At 36.6% G+C, this 13,033-nt stretch overlaps 1 protein-coding gene across 2 annotated transcripts in view; it reads left to right on the forward strand.

Moving 5' to 3' along the window:
- Positions 1 to 13,033, forward strand: part of Dnaaf5 (Dynein axonemal assembly factor 5) — a 141,971-nt gene that overhangs the window by 85,333 nt on the left and 43,605 nt on the right. For both annotated transcript variants that reach the window (XM_090407397.1, XM_090407398.1), the window contains exons 7-8: positions 4,993 to 5,161; positions 10,705 to 11,003. In XM_090407397.1, coding sequence (XP_090263523.1) covers positions 4,993 to 5,161; positions 10,705 to 11,003 — 468 coding nt within the window. The remainder of the gene's footprint in view (positions 1 to 4,992; positions 5,162 to 10,704; positions 11,004 to 13,033) is intronic.

A 13,033-nucleotide genomic window follows, 5' to 3' on the forward strand; every position in this document is an offset into this window, starting at 1 on the left:
TTCACAAATCAGCTAATCTTTCCTAACTTTTAATTGTATTGATTTTTTTTATTTATTTATTTATTTTTATTATTATTATTTTAAAATTTTTTTTTAAAAATTTATTTTTATTTTTTATTTTTAGAAAAGTTATTGACCTTTTTAGTTATCTTACACCAGCTACTTAGGTGGCGCTTTTTGGAATTGTAAGTTATTGTTTAATTTGAGCTTAATGTACTGAAGATGCCTGTGACACACAGGCAAAAATTATACTATTAAATAATCTTTGTACGTGAGTTTTTTCTGTTATTAATTTTGTATCGACATTCGCTATATATTTCTTAGTTTTAATATGTTCACGACAGGGGTGCTGTATGCTGTATAGACTCAAGCAAAACCATATGTTGCACCGGCAACATATGGTTTCCTTGAGCCTATATAGCAGTTTCTGTTGGGAGGGGTGATGTGATTCATTAGTTAGTGCCGTTTTTTTATCCCAGTTGTCTCTGATTTTACTATTTGTTGAGAAATATATTACACAGACTACAAATGTCTCTGTACCTTATTCAGTGATACAGTAAAATTATTTAGTAAATTACACTATACTACTATAAAAACTAGTATAGTGATGCTGTTGGGGAGGCGTGTTGTTTACCGCAGCGAGCAAGTTACTATCGCTAAGACGTGTCTTGGCGATAGTAACTCACAATTTAAGTAGGAGAATTCATACGTGATATATAATTTATTGAGAAATATATAAGTTTGAAATAATTCTTTTTTTCTTAATAATGATTCCATGCGTTAATGATGCATACCGGAAAATTGTCCCGTACCCCCTGAAGACCTTTCGCGCACCACCGGGGGTACGTGTACCACACTTTGAGAAACACTGGCATAGCCAAATCCTTGGTTTGAGTGTGTCTGTATTGATAGCTAGCTTTTCCAATTGTTCTATGTAGAAGTTGGCTAAGGGGGGATCCCATAACTCTCCCATTTCTGTCCCACCTATCAGCAATAAGTTAATAAATAGTTATTTTCTTATCAGTCTGTGTTCTTATCTATATGTTAAAATTAATCAACATGTACAATGAACACATAAGCCTTCCCACACGTTTATGGTTTGAATAAGCTGGAATTGTGAGCATATGAAAATAGCTGACAGCAATTTTATCTGCAAGGAGATGTGCTTTGCATTATGGGAGATCAAAATGTCAGTGGGAGGCTTCTGCCTCCCACTGAGACCTCAATAAAGGTTGAAACTGGTCTGAGTAGTGGCCCTTCCCTTAATGCATAGCAGTATACATGTCCACAAGGAGATGTGCTTTGCATTATGGGCAATACCGAGACAAGGAGTGATGAGAGCTCGGTCCACTTTTGCTCAGAGTTGCCTGGTGTTGCACTACTTTACTCCAGTCCTGAAGATATTTTCAGGCACAAACTTTGTTTGCTTGCACTTGGATAAAGGATTAAACTAAATTTATTATAGTCTAACCAAGTGAAAAATAAACTTCCAATATCTTTCTCTAAATCCAGTGTAATTCAATAATAAGTGGTACACCTTTTGGCAACTCCTATAGGTAAATATGACCTCTCCTATTGCTTCTGCCTTCGTATCTCCACGGTCGGGTCTGCCTCCCACTGATGAGACCTCAATAAAGGTTGAAACTGGTCCGAGTAGTGGCCCTTCCCTTAATGCATAGCAGTATACATGTCTGCAAAGAGATGTGCTTTGCATTATGGGAGATACTGAGATAAGGAGTGATTAGAGCTCAGTCCACTTTTGCTCGGAGTTGCCTGGTGTTGCACTACCTTACCCCAGTCCTGAAGATATTTTCAGGCGCAAGCTTTGTTTGCTTACACTTGGATAAAGGATTAAACTAAATTTATTATTGCAATTCAGAGAATTATTGCAATAATAAAATGAACATTTACTTGTAAGAATAAGGAAGTTATTTGTCTCTTTAGAAGGCTTTGATATGATCTCATCTGGACTACTGTCTGCAGATTTGGTTTTCTGGTTTTCAGGATACAAGAAGGTATTAAGAATTTGTGGACTGCAGATTTTTTTCTCATAGATTTTCCTCAATGAGTCCCTGTAGATGCTAGTCCAACAGGAGAAAGAGGATTAATATGATAGAGACATACAAAAGGGATGGACAGGATACCGGTAGATGGAATTTTTCATTTTATGGTCATTGGGGTAAATATGAGACGGCATCCATGAAATTTGAGAATAAATGTAGTCAAGAAAGGGGTTAATAGCTAGATTTTTCTCTCATAGAGCAATGCATGACTGGAATAGCTTGCCTTTGGTAGTTGTGAATGAAGACTGTATGAATGCATTCAAGAGAATGTATGGTATGTGGTGTGAGTGATATGTGGTCTCCCTCAATTAGTCCCTGATTTCCTTGTGGTTTCTTGTAATAATAATAATATTTATACAGTATAAAAAAGATGTTAAACAATACCCAGTAGTACAAAGCCACAGTGATCATGGTGAACAGAAGACACACCAGTCCATAAGTTTGTGGAGGAAAAAATGGAAATAAAAGAAGAAAAATGGAAGCTGAAATTTTGAATATGTAGACATTATTTTGCATTTAGGTATACATTAATAACATACATTGGAATGGTAAAGGTAATTGATTTTGGAGGGTGGATAATTTTTGTAGATTATGAACATATCTCATTGACTCCCATTGCATAATTTTTTTTCCACTGCTTTTGTTTATGCCAATAGATGGTGTACACTGAGGTTCTACCTGTACTTTCTAATGATATGCATTTTCTTATGAATTTTTATATGCTTTACCTCATGTTTTAATATGGATAAATAAACCTTTGATATAGCTTAATTGTAATATTTATTATATGCATAGAGGAGCATTAGCAAACTCTGGAAAGTCCACTGAAAATGTTTTCCCTGCTACCTTTAGTTTTTCACTCAACCATTGTAGTACATTCAACTCTGACTATAGAGAGGCTTGTAAGAACCATATGAGTAGTTTTCTGTACTCAATTTTCTTTAATTCTTTAATTGGCATTATGCTTATCTGACTTGATTAGAAAGTTTGATGGTTTGTTGTAATGAGCAAGTATGATATTTGCTATAGTAAGAGTCAGCTGTACACCTGATTGTTATTTTTGAACTCTTGATTGGTGAAGATGGGATCTTTGTGCAATAGTGTCCAAAACCCGAGAGAATGTTCTTGAAAGGGATAGATTACAACTGAAAATTCAGATGAATCAACTTGTGGAAATTTATATAACTGACAATTTCGAGTAGAAAGTATGTACACATTCAAATTTTTGAATCATGCGCAAAGGGGTCACGTGGTATCACCCAGTAGGATAAAAGGCAAAAGGCTATGCTAAGCAAATTGTGTTTGAAGGAAGCTTTTGTCATGAAGGAATAAAGTTGCAAACTTGGATGTCTTGTAATGTCTTAAAGACATCATTGAGATGATTTCATGTGGAGAAGAATTATTGGAAAGTTTGAAGTCCACAAAATTACTGATATTGCCAGAGAGTTTGGAATCTCACACAGCGTTGCATCCAGGCTCTGGGCAATATTTCAAACAAATGGAATGTGTTCCAGACATTTGCTGAGAGGTCACCTTAACTCTACCACAGAGCATGAAGATAGATTTTTGATTATAATAGCAAAATATAATCGATGCACCACGGCAGCTCAGCTTGCAAGTTGATTATATTCAAGCATAGTTATGCAGATATCTTGACAAACTGTGGCAAGACATCTGCGACAAGTATGCCTATATGTCCAAAGCCCTGTAGTCTGTCCCTTGATCCACAGCTCATCATAGAGCACATTTTTAGTGATATTGTATCCATAAAAACTGGACAATACACCACAGGGCTAATATACTCTTTACATGTGAGAGTTGTTTTAGTCTTCCCTCTGATTCTGGATGATGTTTGATTGTTCTGTGGTGCTGTCGGCGAAGAATTCATTTTTATGGATGACAGTGCCACACTACATCATACACAAGCGGTGGAAATACTTCTTATGAAGTATTTTCACTACTTTCCAAGTATTTGAGACCAAGGATATTAATTGAAATGAGTGGCCAACACACCCTCACACTCTCTATCCCCATAGAACACATTTGGAATGCAATAAGGAGACACATTGCCATTCCCCTTCAGAAAACAAACAAGGCCTTAAGAAGAAAGGCCAAACTGCTATTTTTTTCTGGTGAAGTTGATAAATTAAGGGGAAAAAAATCCCTTATTGTTTTTCAACCAGTATGCGAAACTCTAAGATCGAAAACTACGATCTCAGCGTTTCATGCCGACGAACTTTCGGCGAATAGTTCGTCATACTGGCTGAAAAACAATAAGGGTTCCCTCCCCCCTTAATTTATCAAACAAGGCCTTATCCTTGCTCTGAAGAAGGAGTGGGCCAGTTTGCCTTAAGAACTCCTGAATCACATGGTGCTAAGCATGGTACAACATTGTGAGAGCTGCATCACACTTCGGGTTGGACATATTTTATACTGAAATGTTTCTCTGCATAGTTTTCTGTAAGCACTGTACATTAATTCCTAAACTACGTCCTTTAGAAATTTGTAACTTTTACAAAAACATATTGTATGAATATGTTTTATTCATACAATTTAATTTGTATGAAATTTCTACCACATTTTTTGTGTAACATAATTTATTAGTATTCTGGCAATAAATTTATGTCCACATTTGGCTGTGGTCATGAAAATTTTTTCATATACAGGCAGAAGTGTCATTTGTTCTTAGCCTTTGGATATCAGTGTATTAATCACTGAAATGGTCACATGGATAAAAGATATCAGAAGTATAAGGTTTGTATCCAACTTATTTCATTACTATCCAAATGTTATATTAACTTCGATGGATACTTCGCATTCATGTAATTATTGATGTCTAAACATCTCAAGGCTGGTTTTGTGGCTAAATGTATTTGTGATTTAACAATGAAAGAGGAACCCTTAAAATAATCTTCACAATTATTTTTAGATCAGTGATGGACTGTGTAAGTTAGCTACCACTCTTTCTATGCCTGATGTGAAAGATCTGTATAGACTTCATAAGAAGAGACTTCTTGAAGATATTTCTCACGATCATCTGCTGTGGACTTCTAGTAGCCCTGAATTGTCCATTTTTTGTACAATAATTCATGATTCAGGTTTGTTGCTTTTTTTTTTCATGAATATTTGATAACTGAATATGTCCATATTGTTATGCGTCTATGTATAAATATGCAGGTAAAAATAACTAAAAAAAAGGTGAGTGAAAGAGAAGATAAACTGAGTGGATTAGCACAAGCCATTATATATGGTAATGGAAAAACTTATGATACACGTAATAGTTTGCTCACAGTGTTGATTAGTATCTTTTATTAGTATGTGGTTCACCTGAACTATTGGCATGGATAGCTGACTGACAGATATCAAAAAGTGGTATATAGGGGGTGTGAATCTGCAAGATTCAAGGTAACCAGTGGTATGCCTCAAGGATCAGTCCTTGGTCTATTGTTATTCATTCTGTACATTAATGACATTTGAAAGGATTTGACATGTGACATACAGCCACATGCTAATGATGCAAAGACAAGTAGGATAATCAGGAGTGCTGCTGATATGCAGTACTTGCAGAGTGATTTGAATAGGCTAGAATTGCGGGCATGTGAAAATGGCTGCGATTTCAATGTTAATAAATGTAAAGTCATGCACTTTGGTGTGATTAGATATCCAATGTTGTATTATACTGGTAGGATTATGCTTGAATCAACTGTTAAGGCTAGGGATGTTGGAGTGTTAGTAGATAGAATGTTGAAGTTCAGGGGGCCATATAGCAAAAATTGTAAATACAACTCAGAGAATAATGGCAGTGCTGAAATGAACCTTGACATATATAGATAAGGAAGTAATTTTGCTCTTTACAAGGCCTTGATAAGAACTCACTTGGACTATTGCACATAGGTAGGTCTGGTCTTCTGGTTTTCCTAGTGATTCTGATATAGTGGAGAGAGTGCAAAGAAGAGTGTCAAAAATGATATTAGGATTGTGGAATACAGATTGTGAGGATAGGTTGAGAATATGTAGACTGCAAACAGGAGAAAGAAGGGTGATATGATTGAGACTTACGAACTTCTGAAAGGGTTATACAGAATTTCAGTAGATGGAATTTTCATTTTATGGAGGATGGGGAATGGATGCAAGGGCATCCATGTAAATTGAGAATGAATGCTGTCAAGAAAGAGGTTAGGGCTAGATTTTTCTCTCATAGAGTAGTGCACGATTGGAATGGATTGTCATTGGATGTTGTGTGTGCAATTTGTGTGAATGAATTCACAAACAGGTTTGACACTTGGTATGAATAGTATGGCCTTCCTTGATGAGTTCTAAACTTCCTAGAAGTCTCTTAATAATAATAACTTGATGAATTTATTATTTATATTCAGTAGCTACCTCAAAGTTAGATAACTGGAGGATAAACAGAATTAAAGAATGCAGTGACCTGTCTAGGACTTCTGATGGACTTCTGTCCATCCTCACCTTCTTCTTATCACAGTCCCAGTATTAGATTTTCCATCCAGCTAGATATTTAGTGGATGGGCTGGCAATTTTGGGATTTAGTTGGCCAAAATGTATTGTGTACTTAAGCCAAAAACAAAATGATGGTAGAACATGATAGATCGTTTAATTAAAATTCAGTTTAATGATTAACTAATTTGGCATTACTGAACATGTCTACATTGTTATGTGCCTGTGTATAAATACGTGTGTAAAATAACTAAAAAAAGGTGAGTGAAAGAGAAGATAAACAGAGGATTTGCACAAGCCATCATATATGATGATGGCAAAACTAATGACACATGTATTAGTTTTCTCACAGTGGTGATTAGTATAAGTTGTTAGTATATGGTTCACCTGATATTCATTTTTTTCCAGCACCTAGTTAGTCAGTTTCAGACTGTGGAGTTGGTTTTTCTCCATGTGCTCTGGTTTTCCCCCTCACAAATATAAAATCCAACTTTGAACACATTTATTTTTTTTAGTCATGCACATCCTAGTATAAATATGAATTTGGGTATTTTGGCGGAGTTCATACTATTGCTGCCCTAGACAGGCATGTCATCTGGTGAGAGGTCTTAATAATATTTATCCCGGTTGTCTCTAATGTCACTAATTGTTGAGAAATATATTACACATACTGCAAATGTCTCTGTACCTTATTCAGCGATACAATAAAACTACTTGTTTTTCTTGCGTCTTCAGTATAGTGACTCTGTTGGGGAGGGCGTGTTGTTTACCGCAGGGAGCGAGTTACTATCGCCACGTTCAAGTCCTGTTGATAGTAACTTGCAATTTGAGTAGGAGAATTCATACATAATATGTAATTTATTGAGAAATATATACGCTTAAAATAATTCTTTTTTTTTTCTTAATAATAATGTACCCCCGAGGGTATGCGTACCACACTTTGAGAAACACTGCACTAGAATATTGTTCATTATTTTTCTGTAGTTTTCCACGATTCTGTCATCTGGTTTATTGCGTAACTAAGATTTGTATTTATTAATTTGATATGAAGAGACATAAGTTTAAATAAAATTTTTATATTCCATGTTTCAACTCGAATTCATGTAATTAGTTCCAGTTGTTGGCATTGTGAACAGTCTGTTTTGTAAGCCTGGTGCCCTGGTTTCATACTCGGGTTTTTTATATTAGACAGGTAGTTAGCTTGCTGTAACAACCCACAACCTGGAGAACAAGCATATTTATCTCAGTCTGATCTCTACCCTTTGTGTCTGGTATGGGAGTCCCTACTGGTAACTGTGTTACCAGTAGGGCATCCCATACCAGTCAAGTTACCAGTAATATAGTTACTGGTAGATCCTCCCATGTGTGTTTTATGGAATTGGTGGTACTGCACTCCATTCTCCTTAAGTAATTGGTAAATTTCTACTAATAAAGTAGGCTGTCTTATTCATGTTTTAATTCTGATCTCCATTTCATCCCACAGATGGGTTGCGACTACAATATTCCAGTGTTATTCTGTTTAAACCATTTGTTTAAAATTGTCGCTTTGTGAATATTATCATGTTGGAATTTGTAAGGACTAGTTACCTTAAAATTGCCCCAAATGTAAGAGGACACACACTTTTTTTTTTTTTTTAATCGAGAACCCATCCACAAGAGGTTGATCAACCTATAGTACACTAGTATCATGAATGGGCAATAAGGAACCTGTTCACATTTGACTAGAAAAGCTGTGGACTCTACTTATCCAACCATGTGTTTCAGAGGGCAGCAGTGGAAGGGGTGAACAAAGAGGAGGAGAAATTTGTTCTGTTTTTTTTTTGGACTTGAACTGTGAGAGGGTGTTGATTTGCTACTGCATGCATTTGGATGGATTTGACAGAGGATGGGGAAATTATTGGTGCCAATTCTGATGATTAGCAGCCATAGAAGTATTTATAGAAGATGCAGACTGTAGAAACTGAATTCCTGTGTGAAAGTGAGTGGAGTGTATTAGTGAGAGAGAGGGGATCATTAATCCATCTAACTGCCCTTTTCTGTATAGAATCTGTTATTTTTAGGCACAATCTCAGATACAAGAGTAATATTCAATGGTCGGACGGATTTGTGATTGTATAATGTTAGGAGCTGCTTGGAGTTAAATGCCTTGAACAAGAGAGAAAACCTAATTTTTTGGATGCAGAGGAGGCAGTATTTTTGTGCCAAGAGAGATTTGAGGTTAGAGTTATCCCAAGAAGGTAAATCTCATAATGAATAGAAATTTGGGTATTGTCAAAGGCAAGATTGGAAGAAAAGAGTTCTTTTTTGTGGGAAATAACGTAGAGCTGTGTTTGTTTAGCTAGCATTGAAGCTGACAAGGTTATCCAGACCCCATTAATGATGTTTTGAAGATCAGAATTTAAGGTAGTAGAGGTTAATGTCTTGCACATTGTAGTGATTTGTACTTTGCAAGGTTTGTCAAATGAAAATTAGTAGATCATTTATATATAGAAAGAAGAGAATTGGTGAAAGAACATAGCCTTGGGACCCCAGCATTAGTTGTATAGTTAGAAGATAAGGAGCCGTCCACCATCATTCAAAGTGAGTGTGTAGTCAGAAAGCTGACTACCCAATTGCAGAAGTCAGGGGGCAGACCAAATGATGGGAGCTTACTTAATAGACCTTTGTGCCAAACTCGGTTAAAAGTCTTGAAAATATCAAGGGCAACTACTTAGATTTTTTTTTCCAAACCTTTTCATAGTGTTTGTCCAGAGATGGATGATATAGATTAGTAGATCCTTTGTTGATTGGCAGTGACAGAATCTATACTGTCAGTCATTTATTAGATGAGTGTCTTCACGGTAGCATAGATTGGGTGTTGATGGTTCTTTCTGTTACTTTAGAAAGGATTGAGGTGTGTGAGAGAGAAAGAGATTTGATGGTAGGGTGAAGATATAGATTAGTCACCCTTTTTAGGAATAGGTTGTACATGGGATAATTTCCAGAACGGAGAATAGTGGAATAAGAAAGTGTAGCGTAAATAGGTGGCATAGCCAACTCTGGACCATTAGAACAATTGGAGGAACGCCATCAAGGCCAGGAGACTTTTAGTATCCAATTTGAGCAAAATTTTTCTGATCTCTTTCTGGTGAAAGGTCAGCTGCAGATTGAGTGTGTGGAATTGTTGGGGGACATTTACTATGATCAGTTATACAAGAATTGGAGGAGAAGTAGGAAGCCAGGAGGTTGGCTTTTTCTGTTGTGGGTGATGATGCAGTTATACCATCTGGGTATAATAGGGTTGGGAGTAGTATTGGGGAGAAGTTATTATGGCCAGTAGCTTTCAGGAGCCCAGAAAACATGGCTTGCATTTGAGTAGAATGTAAAGTTACTGCTTTTAGCTCTCTCAAAGTCAGTTTGAAATGCGATGATAATTTTCTTTTGTTATTCCAGGCTTTGGTGCAAGCAGTATAAGGTGGAGTTTTGGATGTGAGCCGGTTACGGTATGCTCGACTTTTCATTTTTATAGCCTTGACACACCTGTTTAGAACCACCAGTGCAGAATCTGTCAGTCACAAGTTCATGCATTATTGACCAGTGGAACCAATTCATATCATAAGAAGCAGTCTCATATCATTACACTGCCACCTCCAAACTTTATTGTTAGGAAAACACACTGAGGTAAAGAATTCTACAGGTATGGAAAGAATTTGTTACCTCAGTGTGTTTTCTTCTTTCAAAGAGGAATGTGTAATATGATTTATTACTCCACAGAACCAACTTCCATTGCTTCATGATCCAGATTCTGTGTGCATTTCTCATACTAATCCATGATTATATATTCTGAGTGAACTACTGATCTCCTTTAGCAGCCACCAAATTTTCTCTACCAGTGCTTGAGTAATGGATGCAATTTTATGAGCCTTTGAATGTCAGTTTTTGTATTTTTACTTTAAAATTTTGACTTTTTAAAATTTTAAAAGAGATCAGCCAACTGTGATTATTTGAAAGTTTGAAAAATATCTGATTTAAAAGTTTTCTGTTTTGTCTCCCTAAGGTGACAAAATAGAAAACTAATTCCTATTGCTAGAAGGACGTAATATTACAAATGGATGAATGACCCCATTTTATTTAAAAAATTATACATTATTTCTAACAATGTCACACTCACTGACACTCATTTCCCCCCCTCTCCCTGATTTAGGGAATGATATAGAAGAGGCACTTGAATTAATACAACCTATATTAATAGCCAACCTTCATCCTGAAAAGCAGCCAGAATTGCGACTGCAGTTATTTCTTGCCCTGTCATCACTGTTTCTGAAGGCAGAAGAAGGTGATGAGGAATCCGAAGCTTGGAAGGCTTTTATCCAAAAGTTACTTGCTGAAGGCATTATTCCAAACCTGGTTTGGCATGCTGGCAGAACCTCTACAGCATTACGTGCAGTTGCCATTTCCTGTTTATGGTCTTGTGTATCTCGTGGATATGTCAGTAAGACAATGGTAAGCTTTAATTTTACATACTCAGAAATTTTCTTGCAGATTTTCTTTTTATAATCTTTAAGTTTTGTGCAAAAATGATTACTTCTTCTCCTTATGTCATATTTATAATTAATATATATTTTTTTATATGTAAATTTTTCATGTAGTACTATCATATCCTGATGATATTCCTGCCATGTACCCCTTGAGGGTACATGGCAGGAATTTGATGATGATGATGATTATATTTTTAGATTTTTTTCTTATTTATAATTGAAGGTGGAAATGCATGAAGGTGCTTATGTCACATTTTTTATTTTATTTATTTATTTTTTTAAATTCAAGATTTTACATGGTAGAATGTGTTTTGCAACACTATCTTCACATATTTTCCCATAAGCTTATGTATGTTCTTTACAGGATTTTTGCAAAGAATGAATGAGTCGTGTTATACAGTTGTTCATTTAACAAATGGATTAAGGTGCAACGTGCCCATGTTATATTTATGCATTGTAACCAACTAGGATTATACTTTAATATGGATGAAGGTGCTATGATGAAGACAGGCACGTGCAAAATGATAGTAGCAAACTTATTATTATTATTATTACGGGCAACTCCAGGGAGTCATTAGACTCATCGAGGGAGGCCCCAATTCATATTCATCACAACTACTCGACATTCATACAGTATCTATCATACCTCGCCTTAAACTCATTCACTGTCACAGCATCCACCACAGACTCTGAGAGCGCATTCCACTCATTCACCACTCTAAAAGTAAAGAACCCAGCTCTAACACCTTTACTAACCACATTTTTGCCCAGTTTCCATGGATGTCCCCTAGTCCTCCCACAACTAGCCCTGTTCTCAAAAATATCTTCTGAATTAATTTTGTAGAAACCCTTCAGTAATTTGAATGTCTCAATCATATCTCCCCTCCTCTGCCTATCAACCAATTTTTGTAACCCACAAATCCTCAACCTGTTCTCATAAGGTTCATTCCACAGGCCTGCTATCATCTTGGTCACTCATCTCTGGACCCTCTCCACCTCCTCCCCATCAAGAAGAAACCTAGGTGACCAAATCTGGGCACGGTAGTCGAGATGGGGTCTTATCAAAGCTCGATATCAACGTATTCTTCAGCAACCAAGTGATTTGATGAGCTGATTTGGCCACTTTTGCAATGTGTCCCCTAAACTTCAACTCCTTATCCACCAACACTCCTAGATCTTGTGACTCATCAATTTCCTGGAGTACAAATCCACCAATGTAGTAAACTACTGCTAATCTTTTCATCCCAAAATGTATAACCTTACATTTTGCCACATTAAATTGACATCCATTCTCCTTAGCCCAGACCTCCAATCTATCCAAATCATCTTGCAAAATTTTGACATCATCTGCATTTACTATTGCCCTACCCAACTTTGCATCATCCACAAACAAATGAACTGTTCCTCTCAGATCTTTTCCTATATCATTAATGAACAAATTAAACAGCAGTGGTCCAAGAACAGATCCTTGTGGCACACCACTAGTCACAGGCCGTCTTGTGGACTCTACTCCTGAATAAACCACTCTCTGATATCTCTCCATCAACCACCCTCCTATCCATCTCACCAACCCTGTATCCATCCCCATTCTACTGGACCTTGTCAAAGGCCTTGGCAAGGTCCAGTAGAATCACTGTAAACCCATTACCCTTATCCAGTTCAGCCGTCACTGTGTTATAATACATGAGCAAGTTACTGAGGCATGACCTACGCTTCACAAAATCATGCTGTCCCCGATACAGTATCCCATTTTCTTCTATCCAATCTTGTATTTTCCTGTTGACTATTTTCTCCAAGACCTTGATAATGATTCCTGTTATGCTGATTGGCCGGTAATTTTCAACAGCAGCCTTGGAACCAATTTTTACGCAGCGGAACCATTTTCCCCTCTTTCCTCCCCCTTGGGACTGACCCAGACCCGAGGCTCAAATTAAACAAAATGGTCAAGGGCACTGACAATTCTTTAGCCGCTTCACATACAACACGAGCTGGTAT

Source organism: Typopeltis vanoorti, chromosome 17, assembly GCF_054136105.1.
Source record: "Typopeltis vanoorti isolate ZY-2024b chromosome 17, IOZ_Tvanoo_1.0, whole genome shotgun sequence".
In the NCBI taxonomy this organism is placed as follows: domain Eukaryota; kingdom Metazoa; phylum Arthropoda; class Arachnida; order Uropygi; family Thelyphonidae; genus Typopeltis; species Typopeltis vanoorti.